At 42.9% G+C, this 22,685-nt stretch overlaps 1 protein-coding gene across 6 annotated transcripts in view; it reads left to right on the top strand.

Annotated features, from left to right (window-relative positions):
* Fam193a (family with sequence similarity 193 member A) overlaps nt 1-19,514 on the top strand; it is a 120,595-nt gene extending 101,081 nt beyond the window's left edge. For 4 of the 6 annotated variants that reach the window (XR_007980218.1, XR_007980216.1, XR_007980217.1 and 1 more), the window contains 4 exons: nt 1,027-1,897; nt 10,165-10,246; nt 17,093-17,290; nt 18,712-18,799. Coding sequence is in view for 1 of the 6 variants with exons in the window: in XM_052198961.1 (XP_052054921.1) it covers nt 1,027-1,897; nt 10,165-10,246; nt 18,712-18,805 (1,047 nt within the window). In the remaining 5 variants the exon portion in view is untranslated. Of the gene's footprint in view, nt 1-1,026; nt 1,898-10,164; nt 10,247-17,092; nt 17,291-18,711 lie in introns of all 6 variants that reach the window. The other 2 variants (XR_007980215.1, XM_052198961.1) reach the window with 2 other exon arrangements.
* The last annotated feature ends 3,171 nt before the right edge of the window (nt 19,515-22,685 follow it).

Genomic DNA, 22,685 nt, shown 5'->3' with positions numbered 1-22,685 from the left:
ATGGTGCCTGCAAGCCTCTTCCTAAAACAGATTTCCCACATCCTTGTTCTGACCCACAGGCCCATCTACTTGAAATACAGGTCCTAGCATCAACATTTTAAAGGGTAGGATTAGGCAGTTGTCCTTGTTGTAAACTTCTGAGCAATTTTCACTCCCCAGAGACCACAGCATGTCATGAAAAGTAGACATCTATTTGCTTGGGTTTGGGGCTGTGAAAGGATTTGGTCTGTAGTGTAGAATCATTAACAAAATGAAATTTTCACGTGATGAAACTTCTTTCCATCAGGTTAGAAAGCAGAAATATATTGGGCCACTTTGCCATGTGATACTGTATATTTCTGAAAGCTCTTTGTTCTTGTGTAGTTCAGCATGTATTCAGACTTTTGTCTGCTATTGTGAAAAGGGACTTTTAAATTTTTGGACGCATTTTGTGTGCGTCTTATTTATGCAGGTCCATGTTTCAAGTTCAGCCCCCAACTAGACAGCTAAGTTTGTCAGGAGATCATATACTCAGTAAGCTGATTCCATGCCATCTATACAAGAGAGATGGACAGGTCTATGGGTGCTGCACACACAGCACAGCTGCTGGTCTGACAACTCCTGGTACCTGCTTCTTGGTAAGAGGCTAGCTCCTTAAGGGTTCCCATTAAAGTAATTGTGTGCTTTGGTAGATAGATGAGATCTAACAGTTCTTTTGGGTGAAATAATTACAGGTAGGTATGTTTAAGTTTTTAGTTGTTACTGCTTCTTTCAAAGTTTATTTTTCAATATATTGTTGATATCTCAAGGTTTTAGAGTTAATTTTTTATATTACAATAATATGTGTAGGGAGGGGAGGCCATCATAATTTGTGTGTAAGTCAGAGGTCAATGTTTATGGGATGGTTCTTCGACATGTGGGTCTTGGGGATCAAATTCAACTCACTTGGTAGCAGATGCCTCTACATGCTGAGCAGTCTCAGCAGCCCTGTTAAGTTTTAGAGTTCTTACCATGGTCTGAAGCCATCTTCTCTTTTGTTATTGACAGCTGGAAGAGAAGGCACGCCTAGAAGCTGAGGCCAGGGCACGGGAGCATCTGCATCATCAGGAGGAGCAAAAGCAGCGGGAAGAAGAGGAAGAAGAAGAGGAGGAGGACGAGGAACAGCGTTTCAAGGAGGAATTTCAGCGACTTCAGGAGCTTCAGAAGTTAAGAGCTGCAAAAAAGAAGAAAAAGGATCGGCCAAGTAAAGACTGTTCCAAGTTGGACATGCTTGCTAGAAATTTCCAGGCAGCAACAGAGTCTATCTCTAACTCTGAAAACATCCACAATGGCTCATTAGAACAAACCGAAGAACCAGAAACCTCATCTCACTCCCCCTCCAGACACATGAACCACTCAGAGCCCAGGCCAGGGCCCGGAGCCAATGGGGATGCTACAGACCCTGTGGACCCCAGAGACTCCAAGCTTCTGCTGCCCAAGGAAGTCAATGGGAAGCAGCATGAGCCTCTTGCGTTTCTCTTGGACATGATGCATCATCACAAGGAGGGAAATAGCAAGCAAAAGTTAAAGCAAACCAGCAAGACCAGCAATGAGCCAGCCAGGAAGCCCACAGAGCCGCCCAAAACCACAGAGGTACAGCTCAAACCCCGGGCCCAGCCAGAATTGAAGCCTAAAGTAGTTGACCTTGCTCTCCTCACAGAGCAGAAGAGGGAGGAGAGGAAAACCAACAGCAACAACAACAACAAGAAGCAGCTGAGCCACATCAAAGAGGAGAAGCTGACCCCTGTCACTCCTGAGCCGCCCAGCCCCAGCCAGCTTCTGCAGAATGGCAGGCTGAGTCTGGCCAGTTCCCCTCAGCCCAAGGGCAAGAATAAGAAAAATAAAAAGAAGAAAGGAGACAGAACCAGCAGTTCAATTGGTAAATAAAGATCACAAGGGAACTGTTCCCAGCCTTGGCTGGTGGTGGTCTGTGTGTGTGAGCTCTCTACAGGCCCCTGCAGGTGGGATGTTGCTCATCTGTGACTTTTCCAACAATAATAATTATTGTAGCTGCTATGTTATTATTTTGAAATAATTTTAGACATATAAAGTGCACAATATATTTTTCTTTTTTTCTTCTTTGTTTGTCGTTAGTTGAAACCTTGGGTATAGAAGGTGGTAAGGGTAAGGAAGGTGGCTGCTATAACATCCCTCCTATCCTAGGTCATCTTTGGGTGAGGTTATGTTCACCTGTCTCTAATACCTTGTGTGTTGATTGTTCCTATTTTATAGTTAGTAACTTTTGATGTCTATGTCACAGTGAGTTCCCATGATACCTAGTGCATGACATGTGTTCTCAGACATCCTTGATTAGTAAGAACTTGTTCCTATAGTGACTTACACAGGTCTAGAACATTCTTGAAGTAGTTGCAGAGGTTTTTGTTCTTACACTCTGGAGAAGTATGAACTTCCTATTTTGTACATAAACATGGCATGCTGCTTACCAGTTTATTCCTCATGGCTTACTGAACTTGCTTTCTTATAGTTTCCAGGTGCCACCATCCCAAAGGTAGCACCATCCATGCAGTGAACGTGACCCTCCCACAACAATTAACAATCAAGAAAATGCACTACAGGCTTACCCACAGGCCATTCTGATGGGATTATTTTCTCAGTGAGATTCCCTCTTCCAAAAATGACTCTAGCCTGTATCAAGCTGATAGAAAAAACTATCCAACACAGACCTTTCTGTTTCATTTGTTTCCTTTGTTTGTTTTTGTTTTCAACTAGAATTTTGTTACTTGTTTTTTAAGAAATTTTTATAAATTAAGGATATGAGTTTTTCACCTGTTTAGTGCTGCCAAAATTTTTTCCTGGTTCCTAAGTTTCCTATGAACTTGGTTTACTAGGTTGTTCAGCCATTTGGAAGTTTTCTTGTTTGCTTTTATGTAGTCATTTTACCAATCTTTCATTGTAAGTCTTACATTGTAAACTGCCTTTGGAGTTTGATAATTAGCCTTATTCTGACACCAGGGTTAGGGATGAATACACAATGTTTATGTGGTTTCTTCCTCCCTTCATGTAGATCTTAAACGTGTTTGGGGTTTATTCTTGGGTATAAGGCAAAGTGTGGGTTTATTTTTCTCTTTTCCCAAATGGTTACACAGTTGTCTTGAAAAATTTATGAAGAAGCTTTTCCTGTCCCTGTGGTCTATAGTGCTGCTCTTCTGCCCCTGTGATCTATAGACCTGTCCTTCTGCAGCAGATTTTCCTATGCCCTGGGTCTGTGTCCTTATCTGTGTTCCCTGCTCTGAACTGTTATTTTGAATTCTCGTATTTTACGGGTTTCATAGGTGCTTCTCTTAACTCGTAGTTGTTATTCTTAGTATTTGCTGCTCTTCTGTATGAGCAGTTGAGATGTAGGCTAAGGTAGGGTAACTATGAAGTGGACACTATAAAATGGATGAAGTATCTCAGTGTATTTAGTTTCCAGTCCTGGAGTTGAACCCCAAGGCCTATGCACATTAGAAAGGCACTGAGCCCCTGAGCTTCATCCTGTACCACAATATATTTATTTTAATTACATATTGAAATACTGTTGGATATATTTTATTGAATTATTACTAAATGTAATGTTCTTTTTCAAAGTTTTAAAATCTGACTCTTAAAAATATGTTACTCAAATCATATTTATTGGGCTGGAGAGATGGCTCAGTGGTTAAGAGTACTGACTGCTCTTCTAGAAGTCCTGAGTTCAAGTCCTAGCAACCACATGGTGGCTCACAACCATCTGTAATGGGATCTGATGCCCTCTTCTGGTGTGTCTGAAGGTAGCTACAGTGTACTTATATACATACAATTATTAACTCTTTAAAAAAAATAACATTCATTCCTGTTACACAACAAAGCCTCACTGGTTGTGTATATGAAATTTCTTTGTGTGCTAACTTTACACCTTCTATTTTACTAAATTGCTTCACTGTTCAAGTGTTGTCAATCAGTGGAGTTTACTGGAGAAGTTATGTCACGTGTCTGTAGACAGAGGTGACTGATATGTTTTTCTCTTATATATACACATACACACACAGAGACACATTCTCTCTCTCTCTCTCTCTCTCTCTCTCTCTCTCTCTCTCTCTCTCTCTCTCTCCCTCCCTCCCTCTCCCTCCCCCTCCCTCCCTCCTCCCCTTTTTCTTTCCCTTCCCCCTGTCTTTCTCTGTCTCTGTCTCTCTCTTGTTGCTACTGTTTTTGGTGTTTTTGTTTGTTTGTTTGTTTGGTGACTGGCCTCCAACTTCCTTTGTGAAGCTTAGAGTGACCTTGCACTTCTGACCCTCCTGCTTCCCCCTCCTAAGTCCTAAGATTATAGGTGTGTGCTACCGTTCCCATTGTATGCAGTAGTAGGGTTGAACCTGAGAGGCAAGTCCTCTTCCAACCATACTCCTCCAATTGTTTCTTTTGATTTGTTTGATTTTGTTTCTGGGTTTTTGTTTGTTTATTTTCAAGACAGGGTAGCCCTGGCTGTCTTAGAACTCACTCTGTAGACCAAGCTGACCATAAACTCAGAGATCACCTGCCTCTGCCTCCCAAGTGCTGGGAATAAAAGTGTATGTCACCCTACCTGTCATATAGTTTCTTTCGTTATTGTTGTTTTGTCTTTATCTGGTCTTGGTGTCAAGGTGAAACTAGACTCAGAAGTGTTTAAAAGCCTTCTTTTTCTATTTTATGGAATATTTAAAATAGTATTGGCATTAGTTCTTTGAAATCTGGATAGAATTCTGTATGAATCCATCTTATTTCTGGGATCTTTCTAATGTGGGGAACTTTATTACTGTTTGAATCTTATGGTTGGTTTTAGATCTGTTTGAATTATTTCTTTAGTCTTGGCATGTTGTATATATCTAGGAATCCGTTAATTTCTTTTGCATTTTCCAATTTAATGGAATATATCCCTAAGGTTTTCTGAATTTCAGCTGAGTGGTGGTAGTGTGGGTTAATGTCTTCAATCCCAGCACTCAGGAGGCAGAGGTAGCTTGGTCTACAAAATGAGTTCTGGAACAGCTAGGACTACACAGAGAAACCCTGCCTCAGGGGGAAAAGATTTTCTGAATTTCATTCATTTCTGTTATAGTCTCATCTTCATTTTTATATCTACATTTTACTAATTTGAGTCTTTTTCTCTAGCTGTCCTCAGATTTGCCTGCCTCTGCCTCCCCTCCTGAGTGCTGGGTCATATGTGACCATGTCCAGCTTGATTTTAATTTTTTGTGTTTATGTGTATTTTGCCTATATGTATGTCTATATTTGTACTTGGTACCTGTGGAGGCCAGAAGAATGTTAGGTTCCCTTGGAACTAGAATTGCAGATGAGCTACTGCGTGGGTGCTGGGAATCCAACCTGGTTCCTCTGGAAGAGCAGCCAGTGCTTCCAAGCACTAAGCTGTCTCTCCAGCCTTTGGGGTTTTTGTTTGTTTTGTTGGGTGGGTGGGATTGTTGTCTGTTATTGAGACAAGGTTTCATGTAGTTCTGGCTACCCTGGAATTCACTGTGTACACCAGATTGGCCTCAAACTCACAGGGATCTGCCTACCTCTGCCTCCCCAGCACTGGGATTAAAGGTGTGTACCACAACACACAGACTTTCCCAAGGCTTGTACCTCTAGTTGTTTTCTCTTACTGAATCATACTCTGCTAGAAATGGTTGTAGTGTTTCCCTGTTACCTGAAATGCTGGCTCTAGGGCTAAGGTTTCACTATCCTACCTAATGTTAGGGTGGGAGCCAGTGACTCTTGACATTTTTTTTTTTTCCGAGACAGGGTTTCTCTGTGTAGGCCTGGCTGTCCTGGAACTCACTCTGTAGACCAGGCTGTTCTCGAACTCAGAAATGCGCCTGCCTCTGCTTCCCAAGTGCTGGGATTACAGGCATACATGACTCTTGACATTCTTAAATGTCTTTATGAGGAATAGGTGTTGAATTTTATCAAGATGGGGGTTTTGTGGTTTTGGGGGTGTTTGTTTTTGCACCTGCAGAGGGATTTTATGCCTTTTCTCCTCAGGACTATTTATCATAGTGTTATTGTTTTAGTTTCCTAACATTAAACCAACCTTAAATTCCTGTAATAATTACCATTTGCCTTGTAGTAATTATATTCTTTGGTTGAGGTTCTATTTGTTACTTTATTGTCTTGATAGTCATAAGTTTGTAACTTTTCTTTTTGTTGCTGTTGTTAATTACTTTGCTGTATTTGCACAGGGCAGGATGGGGGTATCAATCAATAATCTTCATAAAAGAAATCAGAGAGTGTTTTCAGTGTCCATAGTCAGTCCTGGAGCACTGTCAGGCTGTCTTGGAACTGTCAAGGCTTTAGAAGGTGATAGCATTCTGTTTCCATGGAAATCTTCTCATATTTTTTCAGGTAATGAGGTTAATTTTAGAAGACTACTTCTCTTTAGTAAGTTTTCCTTTTCAGCTGAAGGTCCAAATTTTGCATACATTGTCTGCAAAGCACATAAACATATAAGTGCCTGCTGGGGACAGGCTTCTTTGAGGCCCATACTGTATTGCCAAGGCTGAAATTGCACTCCTATGGCCTTGGCTTGTGACCTGTCACACGGTTTTTTTCTCCTTGCAATTTTTCACTCTGTGTTTTGATTTTGTTTAAGTTAATCATCTTTGCCCTTTGATAGGTTTTGTTGTTAAACTCAGATTTTCCCTTTTTTCCTTTTTAGTTTTCTGCTCTTACCTTTTTTTTTTTAAATGATTTTTCTGTTGTGTTGCTTGCTACCTTGCTGTCCATTGTTTTTTTTTGTTGTTGTTGTTTTTTGTTTTTGTTTTTTTTGTTTGTTTGGTTGGTTTTTTTTGTTGTTTTGTTTTATTTTTTTGTTTTGTTTTGTTTTTGTTTTGTTTTGGTTTGGTTTGGTTTTGGTTTTTCGAGACAGGGTTTCTCTGTATAGCCCTGGCTGTCCTGGAACTCACTCTGTAGACCAGGCTGGCCTCGAACTCAGAAATCCACCTGCCTCTGCCTCCCAGAGTGCCGGTGTTAAAGGTGTGCGCTGCCACCACCTGGCTGGCACTTGCTTTTAATCCCACCACTCTGGAGGCATAAATTTGTGAGTTCATGGACAGTTATGTGGAAGGACTGTCTCAAAAATAAAAGGAAGAAGAGAAGAAGAAATTTCATTTGTTTCCATCCCTCTTTCATCTTTATTGATAAAAGTATTTGACACTTGGAGTTTTCCACTAATTGCTATCATTACTTTAATTGTATCCCAAAGAATCTTTTGAGACCAGTCTTACCAGAGGTCAAGCTGCACACTTGGTGTGTATCCAGCTGGCTGTCAGCTCTGCTGCCACCTCTTCCCGTGTGCTCTGGAGCACGTGCTAGCGTCCCCACATTTGGCACTGAGGTCTGACGGGTGATTTTTCAACTAAGTTGTTTAGAAATGTGTGGTTTCCATGTGTTGGCCCTGTGTATGATTGTCTCTTCCTTTCACCAGGTAGCATATTTGCAGCTTGAGTTTCTAAGTGAGTAGGCCGATTGTTGCTCATTTCTAGGTTTTCTCCCTCACCCACATCCTGGTTAGAGTGTTTGGACATTTCTTTCTCTGGAAATGTTCATATCTCTCCACTTATAACCTAACATACAACTTTCTACTCTTAGAACAGAATACTTGAGACAGTCAGCTTCTAAAAACGGAAGGCTTACTTTGCTCTCGGTTCTTAAGATTTTAGCCCCTAGTCAGGCCCATTGCTTGGGGGCTTTTGGTGAAGCAACACATAATGACAGAAGAAATCAGTTCAACTTAAAATGACTGTGAGGCAGGAGAGATGGGGTAGGAGTAAAGAGCCACTGTTGCGGAGAGTTCCCCGCCATGACTTGGCTTCTTTCCTAGAGTCTCCACTTCTATAGTTTTTGTTACCCCCTGAGAGCCCCTTGGCCTTTGTGGGTCCCCTGCAGTCCTCACCATTGTGTGTCAGCTAACTTTGATTTGAACTGGCATCTCCTGGAAAGGCAGCAAGAGCCATCTCTCCAGCCCCCAGAACATGCACCCTGTATAAATAATCTGGCGCCTTTAAAGAAAGAGCTGACTCCTGTGAGTCGCTCGTGAGGGTCTGTCCTCTAGGCCCCAGCTTCTAGCACTTAGGTAAAGAGTTAATCCTCAGTGTGGTTTTATGGGGTCAAACTATATCCTAACTGTGGTAGATTGTTTAGACTTACTACTTCAGTGCCCCAGTGCCTAGTTCCTCTCATCCCCATTCACATCCTGCCTTATTTTGCTTCAAGGCGTTCACCATATCTCTTCCTTCCTCTAGCTGCCATTGAGCCAATTCCACTCTTTCTACTTCGATATCCCTGTTCCTTCTCTTCATCTTGCTCATTTTCTGTTGCTTCTACTTTTTCAGAATACTGCATCTGTGGAATGCTTCTAAGTGCCTGGTCCTCTGATAAGTGGAACATAGCCTCAACATGTCCCCTCTCCATCTGCTACATTCTTGCTCATTGGCAGTAAATGTATTGGCTTCATTAGATTTAAAGTTCTTAAGTCACATTTGCATTTTAATATGCTGTGGAATAACTGTGTTCTCAGGATTAAATATGGCTTCTTATACTAAAGTTTTATAAATACTCTGCTGTGGAATAATTGTGTTCTCAGTATTAAATATGGCTTCTTATAAAGTTTTATAAATATTAATTTATATTTTTGAGATAGCATTTCATGTAACCCAAGCAGACCTCCAACCTTCTGTGTATCTCACAATGACTTTGAACTTCCACCCTTCTTCTGCCTATACTCCCTGAGTCTGGATTACAGGGATGTACCACCATGTGCAATTTCTGTGTAGTGCTGGAGATTGAACCCAGAGTTTCATGAATGCTGGGCAAACAAATACTATGCTAATCTAAGCTAGACTCTGAGCCTGAGATTGCTAATTCTGATTAGCAAAGTCTAAGATGGACACTGTAGTGTTACTGCCTGCGCTGGTGTGATCAGTGTGTGTGTGCAGTTATGACTGCCCCATCTGTGAGACTGAAAAAGCTCCTAAGCTTTTCTCGTCACATACCTGCAATCACAATTTTGCCTTCCCCTGACAGGGCCAGGTCTATAGACTTCTCGGTTTGTGTTTATGTGTGTGTATGTTTGTCTTTACTTTTGCTTCTTTATTATTCCTTTTACATTCACTTATCTGTTGTATGGGTGTGTATGTATGCTATAGTGCATGGATGGAGATCAGTAGGTAATTCACAGGATTTGGTTCTCTCCTGCAGCATATGTTGTGGGGATTTAGCTGAGGTAGTCAGATCTTGGCAGTGACAATGTTTTGTCCTGTTTTGTCTTTTTCCTCTCCCCTCTCCCTCAAGATAGGTTTTATGTAACCCAGGCTGCAATGACTAGAATAACAGGAGCTCACTGCCATGCCATCTTCTTTCTTTACTTTTTATTTCTACTACTTGAATTTTCAAATGTAGGATCTGGTCAGGAGTGCAGCCCTATGCAGATATATAGAGCCTTCTGTGAATCGTTGGCTATCTTTCCTTTGAATCTTGTCTTTCCTTCCTTCTGAGTTTAGATACCCAGAGGCCCTCTCCTGGCTTTGTTGTTTTTCAGAATGGACACCCCCAGTCCTTGCACTCTTGTCATTCGAGTTGCCACAATGGCAGCTGCTGTTAGGCAAGTGAGATGTGCCCTAATTATGCCACCGTGGAACTGTCCCATGATAGAACTAGGGTGATGGTTATTTGAGAGACTAAGGTTCATTTTTTTTTTTTAGTAAAGAAGTGTGAGCTCCCTCTACCTTTACATTTTCATTGATACTGTATACATGGAGCCAGGCTTAGGGGAGGGGCTCAGTGTTCCATTCAGACCTGGCACAACAAGGAAGAAAAGTTGAAATTCTTAGACTGGCTGAGATTCTGGGAAGTAAAGTGTTCCTCAACTAGTGACCGTCTGGTGCCCTGGAAAATAAGGCAGGACTGCACTTCTGATGTGAACGGCTTGAGTTCTGTGTTAGGGTTCTCCCCAGCAGGTCTGGTTGATGAGTCCTTGAAGTAGTGATGGCTTTGTTGAGCCCATGAGTGAGCAGCTATAGGTAGTCACAAGAGTAGTCTGCCCTCCTGGCCATTTTCAGTATCTTGTCTTGCTCTTTGTGTTTATTCTGGTGAGATGGCCACTCTAATAATGTGAGGTATCTCCTTTCCTTCACTTTACAGATGATGTTTTTCTGCCTAAAGACATTGACCTGGACAGTGTGGATATGGATGAGACTGAGCGGGAGGTGGAGTATTTCAAAAGGTAATATAAGGCCTGCATATCAGGATATTGGTGGGTTCCGGTTTGCCAAGCTTATCTAGTTTGCCTGTTCTTGTGACCCTCCCTGGATAATTGTCAGTAACAAACCAAATATCAAACAGTCCAACCCTATCCTACCTCATGACACCCATACCCCTAACCCCCTTGTGTACATAGTTCATCTTCACTAACTTCTTTCAGTGTGCATGTGTTTGAAGAGCAGTTGGTAGTGGTGGTTCTCCTGGTGGGCCTGATCTGTAGCCTCACTTCAGAACCTGGGTCCTCTCCAAATTTGCTGCTTGTGATTCTAACTACCTATGTTCAGCACAAAGACACAGTACAACTCTGAGTAGTCATGTTAGTATCTCATAACTGGCTGTAACTACAGACCCAGAATCTACTATCCTCTTCTCAGCTCTTTGGGCACCTACCTGTACTCACATGTATATATCCAGACACAGATACACAGACCTACAGATAAGTAAAAAGAAGTAGATTTTTGAGAAAAAGACAAATGGGTCTGGAGAGATGGCTCAACAATCAGAAAAGGATCAAGTGATCCTTCTCCAGGACTGCAGTTCCAATGCTCCACATCCACAAGGTGTTGATCAAACCTCCTGTAACTACAACTCCAGGAGATGTAACTCCTGTGGCCTCCACAGACACACACATACTTGCAAATAATAAAAATAAATCTTTTATAAAAGAAAGAAGATGGTAAACAATCATATGTCAATAACCATAAATAAAAAAAAATTGTGCCCAGATGCAATGTCTTAAATTTGTATTCCCAGCACTCAGGAGGCTGAGGTAAGGATCACTATGAGTTCAAAACCAATCTGGGCTACACATAGTGACTTGCAGGTCAGCCTAGGCTAGCTTGAGACCTTGCCTTAAAACAAAAATCTAATCAAAATAAGTTAGAACACATTATATAGATTGAAATAAAAGTATCTGTTAGAACAGTGCTTCTCAACTTCCCTAATGCTATGATTCTTTAGTACAATTCCTCATGTTGTGGTGACCCCTAACCATAAAATTATTTTTGTGGATACTTTATAATTTTGCCATTGTTATAAATAGATATGTAGGATATCTAATATATGACCCCTGTGAAGGGTCATTTGATCCCTTAAAATGGGTCTCAACCTAGAGGTTGAGAACCACTGTATCAGATGATATTTAAAAGTTTGAATGTACATTTATTTATGCAAATTATTTGTAATGCTGTACTTGAAATAGCCAGACATGGTGTTGTATACCTGGGATGTGAATTCAAGACCAACCTGATGTACAAAGCAAAATTGTCTTTAAAAAGCTCCAAAAGAAAAACAGAAATGACAGACAAGCAAAAAGGACTACAGTATTCCAAGAGTTGAGGCATGTGACTTTTTAATCCCATCATTCAGGAGGCAGAGGCAAGCAGATCTCAAGTGATTTTGAGACCAGCCAAGACAAGTGCTTATAAGACATTTGTCACAAAAACAAAACAAAAACCAGATAGAACTCGAGTATTGACCAATGAAGAGCCAACCAACTGGTAAACTGGTATACTGTAAGAATAGGATGGCTGTTCTTGGTTTTAAGCTTGACTACCAGTTATAGTTAATATAGCATTAACTAAAATGCAGGTTTATGGATATAGCTCTAAGGGGTTGTTTTATTAATTAAATTATTTAAAAGTGGAAAGATCCTCCTTTCATCTGGCCCACAGCTTCTGGTGGCAGCCTATGTAAAGGTCATGGAAGAAGGAAGCACTCTCTTGGCCTATTTGCCCTCACTCCCACTGTCAAGGCCATTCCTTCACTAGCATTATAGCCCACGTCTTTGGGATTCCGATATATATAGAAAACCTGCTGAGATGGCCAGCCTTGGGATTCTTAGACTTGACACCGATAGACAGCCATTGTCAGAACCAGCTGGACCACAGTCTGTAAGTCACTCTAATAAATAACACACATGAGCGCGTACACACACACAATCATTTCTGTTCCTCTAGAGAACCTGGACTAATACAAAGAGATAAGACAAAAATGAAATTTTGAGGTATCAGTTCCCTACCTGGGAAAGGAAGAAGAATGTATAAAATAGAGGTCTTTCCAAATTGCTCAGCCTCCAGCTATAATTCTTAGCCAATACAGAAAAAAGAAACTAAAAGCTTAAATAAGTTGACAGGAGGGAATAAAACTATCTTATAAAGTCTTCTGTCTACAGAGTAAATGTGAAAGAACATCACAAGGACTAGTTGTGTGGGATCAGTATAAAAGTTAAAGTTAACTTGTTTTTCTCTACACCACCAATAATCCAAAATTGTAGTTTAAATAGATTTAGCATTTATGGGCTGGGGATTAGTCTCATTGGTAGGGAACCTACTTAGCTGTTTGAGGTCCTAGGTTCTCTCCAAAAAAAAAAAGAGAAGTAGACAGATAGTAAAGAGTGAGGCAGATAGCATTTACCGTAGTACCCAAATCACTCACTACCCATAATTGAAGCTAGCTGAGGTTATACAAGTCTTATACTCAGAAATCTAGGGAACTTTTAAAGGAAAATCATTATAAAGGGGGCCAACTAGGTGGCTAAAGGTAGAGAGGAACTTGCTGCTGAGCCTGACAACCTGAATTTGATCCCCAGAACCCACGTGAAAGGTAGAGAACCAATTCCAGCAAGTTGTCCTCTGACTTCCATACTTGTACCTTGACATATGACCCGTCCAGCAGGTCCAGTTATTCCAGGGTCTCGAAGAGGCACTACCTGAGGATCAAAAATGGGGGGGAGAGAAAAGGGAAGCCAAGCATGCTAACAAAATCAGAGTCAGTCTGGGTTGTGTCAAGGCTTCATTTAATGGCAGGGAGGTAAGTGGGTTTTAAGGCTTACAGAGAAGGAATTAACCTTCACACCAGACAAAGGAGGAAAGGGCAGAGACACCCCTAGCAATGGAAGCAGGAAGCAAGGAGGTCATCCAGGTGGGGGCACCCGGAGTTAACGCTGCACATTCCTAGGCAGGAACATTCCTCGGATAGGGCAGGAACATCTTGTGGTATTCTCGGGAATCTTCTCACACCAACAGTTCATGGGGAAGTCTCTAGTTAATTGTTCTTATATTTTAGCAGCCACCACCTTAGGGCCATGAGTAAGCATTAAATCTGAATAGCTCAGGACGGCTTCCCACAGACATACATGTGCCCATATATATATGAAGAAGGGAGAGTTTCCAAAGAAAAGAAGGGGAGGGATCACTGAGGTTGGAGAGATGGTGTCAGCAGTTAAAAGAATTTCTTGTTCTTGGAGAGGACCTGAGTTCATTTCCAAACCCTCTAGTGGTTCACAACTAAAGCTCCAGTTCTAGGATCCAAATGCCCCTTTTTCTTTAACTTGGGCACCAGGCATGCATGTGGTGCACATACAAACATGCTATGAAAACATACATATACATAAAATTTAAAAGATAACAACAAAGCACTAATGAAGACTTTATCCACAGATCCTGGTCAAAGAGAAGAATTAACAGCTATTGAATTTCCCAGATTTTACCTGTAGGCTTAAATTCCAAGAATGCTCATTGTAGGATTCTTTAGAAAAAAATAAGACTGATAGAATGAATATGGATATATATTAAGGGGATTTAGTAGAGTGGCTTACAGGCCAGGGTGCTGCTAGTCCAGCAATGGCTGTCTCCCAGCGGAAAGGCCGCAAAACTGTATTTATCAGCTATCCCTTTATGGTACCAAAGTCTTAGAGCATTCATAGAGAGCTGCTAGTCTTTAGTCTATTTAGGAATCCTAAAGAATTGGGTCTTAATACCAGCAAAAGAATGCTTCAACAGAATACATGGACTTGCCAGCGAGAGAGAGAGAGCAAGCAGGCTGTTTTCCTTCCTCTATGTCCACTAAAATATATGGCCCAGACTTAGCATGTGTCTTCCTATCTCAAATGAGCCCATCAAGAACATCTATCACAGGAATACCCAGCAGCTTGGGTTTTAGTTGATTCCAGATCTAGTCAATCAAGATTAGACATTACAATCACGGAACTTGTCTTTCTAAAGTATTTTAGAATAAATTGTGATTGAGTCACAGGGAGGAGGAGGCTGTGCAGTAACACCAAGGAGCAGAATCCAGCAGCTCCCACATGCCTTCCTGTCCATTTTGTTGGTAATCACCAAAAGTTTTATGTCCCTCCAATAGAATTCCACTCTACATTAAAAACAACTGTCTGTAATATAGCACGAAGTTTTCCCACAGCAGCATACACAGTGACCAGGCCAGCACAAGACACGTGTTGCCAGATTACATGTGAATTTATCCACTCACAGACCTTTCATCACTATTTCTTGATGCCAAATCAAGATAGGGCTTAGCAATACAGGGCAAGGCAGGAAAGTGTATGACAGATAGTATGTCTTTACTGAGGTGACCCACAAGGATAGAGCCATGTGTCTATACCAGCTAGCAATGCTTTTTTCATTAATTAAAGCTCAATGAAGTCCATTTTTCAGTTCTGGTGCAGGGAATAGAGCTAGTTGGTACATTGCTCTGGATTCAGTCCCCAGCACTTCATAAAACCAAACATGGACAAGATTCATACCTATAATACAGCACTGGAGATGTAGAGACAGGAGGATCATAATTCAAGGTCATTATAAGGCACATGGTGACTTGAAGACCAGCATGAGACCTTCACTCAAGACCTTCACTCATGCGTGTGTGTGTGTGTGTGTGTGTGTGTGTGTGTGTGTGTGTGTGTGTGTGTGTGTGTGTGGTGACACACGCCTTTAATCCCAGCACTTGGAAGGCAAAGGCAGGTGGATTTCTGAATTCAAGGCCAGCCTGGTCTACAGAGTGAGTTCCAGGACAACCAGGGCTATACAGAGAAACCCTGTCTTGGGAAAAAAAAATGTTCACAGATGCAAATGTATGTGTTAAAGCTATAGAGAACACAAAATTACTGTGGTGAAAAACCAAGATACTTCTGAGAGAAGGAAGAACTGAAGCCAAAGTAGTGTGGCTTGGTAGCTGATGAGGTGTGTACCTGCCTGAGTTGTCAGGACAGCAGGGACTGCACTGGGGCTGTCAGTAGGGCTTCCACATCCTCGTGCCATATTGTGCACCTCAGTCATTCATGCATGCTACCTTTTACAAGAATGGTTAAGTATGGTTTGGTTACACCTTCTGCCGCAGACCAAACTCAGCCGTGGGATAACCAGGATTCTTTTGGTCCAGGAAGGCCCAGATTTGGCAAAATGACACACAGACACCAGATGCAGAGGTAGTTTTTGGATCTGAGTGTATTTTTCTGTTTTGAGGCATGAGCCTTTAAGCTTGAGGGATTGACATTTACATATCAAAAGAAATATCTAGTAAAGCAGGCACAAGGAACAATTAGCATAACCATTTGGCACAAGGAAGTATAAAATCAACCAGGTAATATGCTTTCCCGCATAACAAATTTAGAAGCTCGAACACAGACAACATCAATCTTCTTGATATAAACTTTTAAAGAGACTTTAAAGGACGTTTTGTCAAAGTCACTGAATCTAAATGAGTCTCTGTGAGTAATAAGTATGAACTGCATCCTGAATCACACCTGGATAAGTTAAGAATGCTGTTTTGGCCAAAGAACCCCTATGTGGGGTCTGCAAAACAAAAGCAGTTCCTCACAAGCTTCCATTGAGGCTTCCATTACCAACTCAAATGTAAATTCTTTCTAATTTGCCCAACACCCACCTGTGGCCTGGACATTGTATCAGGTTCTTCAGATGTAAATATCTTCTAGTCTGAGCCTATTGTTTCAAATCCACCTGTCTTGCAAGGGTAACTATGAGGGTCAAAAAACAAAAGAAACTTGTACTTTTCATGTGTTGCTGGTTAAACTAACCTCTTCTTAATAATATATCTTTTAAATTATGTCCAATGACCTATAAGCCAATATACAGTCAAGACGCGTGAAATATATTTATACCACTGTGCTAATTAATGCTTTTCATACCATAATGTCAGAGCCATACTTCATTTACATACTTTTGGGAGGTAATTGTAATTATGTAAACGACTGGAGCAAAGCATTGCAGAATTTTCTGGCTAGTGACTTAGTTTAAGATGGATTCTTTTACATCTTAATTTGCTTGGTTTTTCTTAGTGACTACTAAGAAAGGGGGAGAGTTTAGGAGCAAAGCAAGTTGTCAAGTGAGATTTTCAGCTTCTGAATAGAGGTGTTCCAAGGGGCTCCAGGAGACATTTCTCGCCTCAGTCTGTAAATCTTTGTCCCACAGAATCTACTGGAGCCACTGCGGCACCTTCCCAGAAGAGTAAGTGCAAAGGGAGGCTGCCATCCCTACCCATTGTAAAGCTGTAGAAGCCTTCCCTTGAGACATTATGATGGCCATGCAGACGAAAAAGCCCTGAAACAGATTGTGCAAATACTGGGCCTGGTCTGTTACAGCAGACAAATCAGCAGATTGCTTTAGAAATGAAGTTCTTTATAGGTGGGGCTATGGGAGTTATTTATCCAAAAAAAGAAAAACTGAAATTGGCTACCAGTTTCATACTATTCTGAAAAGCCAATGCTTCATGGGTAAAAAATTTGTCAGGAGGCTGGAGAGATGACTCAGTGGCAGACCCAGCCTGCCCTTGCTCAGACACACAAAAATTATACAAGCTTTGGATTTCACTCTCTAAATGTTGTTTCACATGAACATCAGAGACATCAGCTGTGTCTGTGTGGCCGTGGTTGTTTGTGTGTCATTGAGGCAGGGTATGAGATTGCCACAGACTATAGGATCTACAAAGCTTGAAGCACTTTCTGGTCAATTACAGAAGTTTTGGCTGGCTCTTAGCAACCGTATCTTCTTAGCAGCTCCTATGGCACAAGGTCCTGGTCAAGTGGTTATCAACCTGTGCCCCTTGTGTGGCTCTCCTGCATACCCAGCCACATTGACCACATTCCTCCTGAGACTCAAGGCTGCTGTGGAGGCTGAGCCAGCTGAGAGCTTCTTACCCTGAACACACTTGTTATTTTGAGTGAGCTCATGCAGTTGACCAAGATTGTGAGGTATGTATCACAGGAAGACCTGCTGCAGGACTATCCTGGAGTCCTGCCTCTTGTGCAGTCATCTCTGGCCTGATGCTGCCCAACAATTCCTCCGGCTGGGCAGCAGGTTATGACTTAGGTAGTGGCTTAGAGAGCACATCAGAATCTATATCAGTCTCAAGGAGCCTGTGGGAGAGGGAAATAGCAAGACCCAAACCCCTTTTTCAGGCATAATAGTGGCTGATGTCAGCTGTTCTCAGGTGGACACATGAGGTTTTCTTAAGCCCTTCAGTGATATTTGATAAACTCTCTCCCTTTGCTCTCCCTGTACTCTATTACAGTAAATGCTGCTTTTCTTACACTTTCCTGGCTGTCTCCTGTAGGATTAGTGGTGTCCCGCATTTGCTCAGCCACAGGGCTTGGGCCACTTTGGGAGGCAGGACACAGAAGTGAGGGGAGTGCAGTCTGAGGTCCTGGGAACAGCTGAAGCTGGCTCAGGGCTCCCCAGACCTGCAGGGTACAGGGAGGCCAGGCCATGTGGGTCTCAGGCTCTTGGAAATCCGGGTGCTGCTAGGAGTCACGCAAGAGCTGAGAATGGAGTGGGGCCCTATAGGTTGGATCTAGCCCAGGGCTGAAGGGAAAAGGGGGGAGCTCTGGCTGGATCCCATGGGGTTGACAGAATCCTTGGCTTGGTCAGCTTCTGGCTTCACTTGGTAGAGGCCATGGCTGGGAGCACTGAGAGGCCTTCTGCGGGAGATTAAACGGCTGGCTGTTTAAATGAAGGCCTGTTCCATTGTTCTCCAAGGTGGATCCAGATGAAAAGAGGCAGACCATAATTTTAAGACATTTATTGTCATGGCGGGAAGTAGATGAATAAAACCATACCCCACTTCTCAGGGGCCCAGCCTGAGGTTAAATGCCTTTTGCAGGGAGGCGTATCTGAGAAGGAGAGTTTATTGACTAAGCTTCCAGGCCTTTAGGTACCTCATTAAAATGGAGTTCTGTCTTGAGGCTGTGTGACCGTGGGTCACAATCTCTACCTAAGGGCTTGGACATTGCCCTTACGTGACTGATGGCCACAAATCTATGGAGGGCTGCAGTCTCTTGTCAGGAGCCTAGTGTCTGGGAACCAGGCAGAACACCTGCTGTCCCTCAGTGTCACTAGGGTTTCTAACCTTAGCTCAACCAGGACCCAGGCTGCCCTTTACGATCCTACAGTCTCCTAAACACAGTATCAAATGACAACACCAGAAGACACACAAGCCACGTAACTTGGCCAGTGTCCTGAAGGTGGGACCACCCTTTCAAGCAGGGAGACTTTTGAGCTCAAACCTCACTGAGCCTCTGTAGTGAATTGCTAGCAAGAATCATAGATTGGCTTGGTGGTTGCCAGTCTGGGTAAAAACTCTGTCCAGTGACAATTTGCCTTTTTGTTTTGACAGGTTCTGCTTGGACTCTGCTAGACAGAACCGACAAAGACTATCCATCAACTGGTCCAACTTTAGCTTGAAGAAAGCCACCTTTGCTGCCCACTGAATGAGGATTGCCTGGAGAGGGATGTGTGGGAGGCAGCTGGGCTGCGCCACTCAAGAGCCAAGCCCCTCACTGGCTCCCCTGAGCTTCAGTACCCACCCAGGGTGTGTAGGGCGGGATGCTGTGGCCTGATACCCCGAGACCGAGAACTTGCTGCTCGACCTGCGTTGTTAGCTTGTGTGCGTGTAGTCTGTGAGTGAGACTTCTTTGATTGTAGCTCTGTGCTGTCGGAATGGAACAGTAGTTCCCGCCAATTCCTCCACCACCACGGCCTCAGAGGCCTGGGCCGTGGCCAGAGACGAGTTTGCATCATCCACGTGGCTCTGTTGCCTCTGCATCTCGCCCTGTTCTGTCATCTGTCCCCGCCAGGGTATCAGTCATCCCTCAGCTCCCATGTGCCCTGTGTCCCACCCAAGGCGGGCTGGGCGGGCAGGCCTTCTTTGTCCTCTTTCACAATCTACTGTTTCTGAGTGTACACGTTGCGCTGTTTGTGTTTGACCCCCTGACTTGTAGCCAGCTTGTGTAAGACCCCTTGCAGAATGAGAACGTTAAAAACAAGAAACCCACCCAGTACTCACACCATCAAGTCTGTTCTAGAGCGTACAACCGTATTAACACGGAGGCCTGCCTGGCTACTTTTTTAACATATTGTTAAGTAATATTAAAATCATGTCTTTCTTTTTGAAAGATGGAATACATTAGTACAGCAGGAGACCCAGTCTGGTTGCTTTCTGCTGGGGATGATGGGTGTGGTGGGAGGTATCAAATGGGTGATATTTGTTCCTGGGGAGCCACAGCCACCAACCCCAAAGTCACTTTCTGGTGTTCCTAGGTCTCAGGGTTCCTGGTGCCCTCAGTTGTCTTTTGGACACCAGGCTGGTACAGGTACCAGAACAGAGAATGAGCAAGACACAACAGCCAAACAAATGATTAGGCTTCGTGTGTTCATGCCAAGAAGTACCAGGAAGTTGAAAGATGGGGTTGTGGGTTATACCCAGGTCACTAGGACATAGAATAGAGACTAAACCTTTGTAACACAGAGCAGAGGGCTATTTACAGCCTTGTATACAGGTGCCTATCCACATTTGGGGGAGGAGAGGGGTTGTGATCTGTAGTAGAATGCTTAATTGGGTTTAAATTAGGAACAAAGTAAATGGTATTGAAAAGTGAAAGAGTAAATTCTGCCTTGGTTAGTCCCATCTTTGCTCCTTCAGGAGTTAACAAAAAGCTTACACAGTTGCTTCTGGATTCATCTAGTTTCAGCTCACCTCAGCACACTACATGACTCATTTTTCCAGCATTGAGGCATCTATCACTTAGGAGAAGATGACTGAGATCTGAGGTGGGAAGATCATCAGGCCAGGCTGACAAATGACAAGCTAGTAGAGCAGTTGTGGAAGGCAGGGGACAGTTGGTCCTAGCCTTCTGAAGATACTGTACTGGAGAACAGGCAGTATGAATCAGTACCCAGAGGACGTACAGTATAAGTGGCCTTCTTTTCTTTCCCAGGTGACGAAGGCAGCCTGTCCCTGTGTTCCTGGGATAGTTGAGCCAAGAAAAGCAGGCAGGGATGTAACCTTGCATAAGCAGTGCCCCTGAAAGGGCAGATTCTTGTTCTGTTCCCAGAGATACTGTCACTATCCCCTCGTTGCAGAAATGGCTAGAGAGGCTCAGTATTGGGCTTGCCTCACAGACACTGCCTTTCTGGACCTCTACTTCTGGAGCCAAGCCACCTGCCAAGAGGGAACCCAGGATCTTCGGCTGTGGCATCAGCACGATATGTTGGCACTATAATGGTGAGGGGAAAGTCTGGGTGCCCAACAGCAAGTATCATATTGGGACCCAGAGCCACTCAGAACTCTACTCCCAGCTCTTCAGTACTTGCGGCGTGTTCAGGCCAATTCCTCACACTTTCTCATCATATGCTGTTTACTGCCAGTAATGAGCTTTCTGTTTCCCTAGAAACTTCAAGTTTCTTTGACTCTGTCATCAGGGGTGCATAACTTGCCAGTTTAAGAAACAAAAATAGAAGACAGTAGAAGCCTCTGGCCCCGTTGATGGAGAGGGGAGAGTAGGTGAGGGAGTTCTGAGGGCAACCCTTTCCATGGCTGTAGAACATGCCAGGATTTTTCTAGTTTATCAGAGTGGTCCTTCTGCTTGTAAGTGGGGAACCAAAGCCCAAAGTAGCCATTGGAAGAGGGAGGCCAAAGACTTCCTGCCAGAGCCTGTGGGCAGGTTCCAGGAGAGCTTCATGTTTGACTATTTCCTTTACTCAATATAAGCCTGAAATTAAATAAGGGAACATCTGGAAAGAAGCATTAACTGGATTTTTTTTTTGTCGAATTTTATATACTGTCTTAGTTACTTTTTCTATTATAGGACACCATGACCAAGGCAAACTTACAGAAAAAAACGTGTTTAAATTGGGGCTCACCGTTTCAGAGGGTTACAGTCTATGCCTGTCATGGCAGGGAGCATAGTAGTAGGCAGTTAGGGGGTGGCACTAGAGTTGAAAAGACACTAGGAATGGTGCTAGTCTTAAAACCTCAAAGCCCCCCCCCCCCACCCTATCTAAAAGGCCAACCTTCTCATCCTCCGAGGAGAGTTCCACCATCTGGGGACCAAGTAAGTAAACATGAACCTGTTGAGGAACCATTCTCAATCAAACCACTAAAAAGAATCAAACACCAAAACAAGTGAGCAGCAGGGATCACTTCTGATACTATTAAATCCATCTTCCTTTTTGTATCTGATGAGCAGGTGTAAGTAAGGTTTGTATTTGGATAGCAAGTGTCATTATCTGTACTTCATGGCTTGAGGTGTACTATATTCTGAATGCATCTCTTGGCGAGCAGTATTTACTACTGACTTGAGGTCTTTTGGTGGTAGTAGTTTTGGAAGGTTCCTGTTCTCTAAGACAGAGATTCTCTCTGATGAGAACATGACAGACCTGACCCCAAATCCAAGTAGCAACGAGCTCCTCTGGTTCCTCCACCAAGCATGACAGCAAATTTTGTTTTCTAAAGACAAAGGGATTAGGGAAGAAGGCAGTAAAGTTAGTAGCAACATCTACTACTCTATCAGCCTACAAGGATTTTTTTATTGTTCTTTTGCTTGTTTTAAGATGGAATACATTCCCATCGCCTGGGTTGAATAGATCTTGGGTTGGCACCATGTTTTGACAACATGCCTGGCAGTATATTTGTGGCAATGAGAAGCAGGAGTAGTCATGCTTAAAATTTGTCTGTTTTAAACATGAAGCTTTGTAAGTTGTCCCCGGATATTAACTGAAAATGCCTTAGTTTCATTGCAGTCCCAGACTAGCATTATTCTAGATCTACCTCCATGGTAAATGTATTAGTTCAGAGATGAATGAGAATTTTGGCCGCTTGATACATGCTCATATATACACTGAACAGGGGCCCAAGAAGGGACCAGCTTGCAGAGAATCCTGCCATACAGTGTTTTCATATAGGCAGCACATGTTAGAAGACAAGGAAACCTGGTGAGCTCTTGGAGGGCATAGTTTCTGCCAGAAGGCAGTTTCCAGATCTTACGAAGCCAACTTGGAATCCATGACTGGGAACTTGGGGAGGACTTCCGTGGCTGAGTACAAGCTAAAGGCCACCATAGCCTTCAGCTGTCATAAGCAAATGTTTCATGAGCCCAGGCAGTGGGTCACCAGAAAACTGCAAGGCTTTTTCACCATTTTTCACAGGCTGAGTGGGAAGACACTATAATGAGAAGTCCCATGGGTATTGGTGTATAGAAGACTGGTGACAAGTATTTTTTCAAAGGTATGGACAAACAAAAATATATATAATTAGGAAGCAGCAAACAAGTTTCCAGTCAAGCCACGGAGGAAGTCAGTGCACTCAAACAG

The sequence above is a fragment of the Apodemus sylvaticus genome, chromosome 11 (genome assembly GCF_947179515.1).
Source record: "Apodemus sylvaticus chromosome 11, mApoSyl1.1, whole genome shotgun sequence".
NCBI classification, from domain to species: Eukaryota; Metazoa; Chordata; class Mammalia; order Rodentia; family Muridae; genus Apodemus; species Apodemus sylvaticus.
This window is presented reverse-complemented; position numbering and strand designations above follow the sequence as displayed.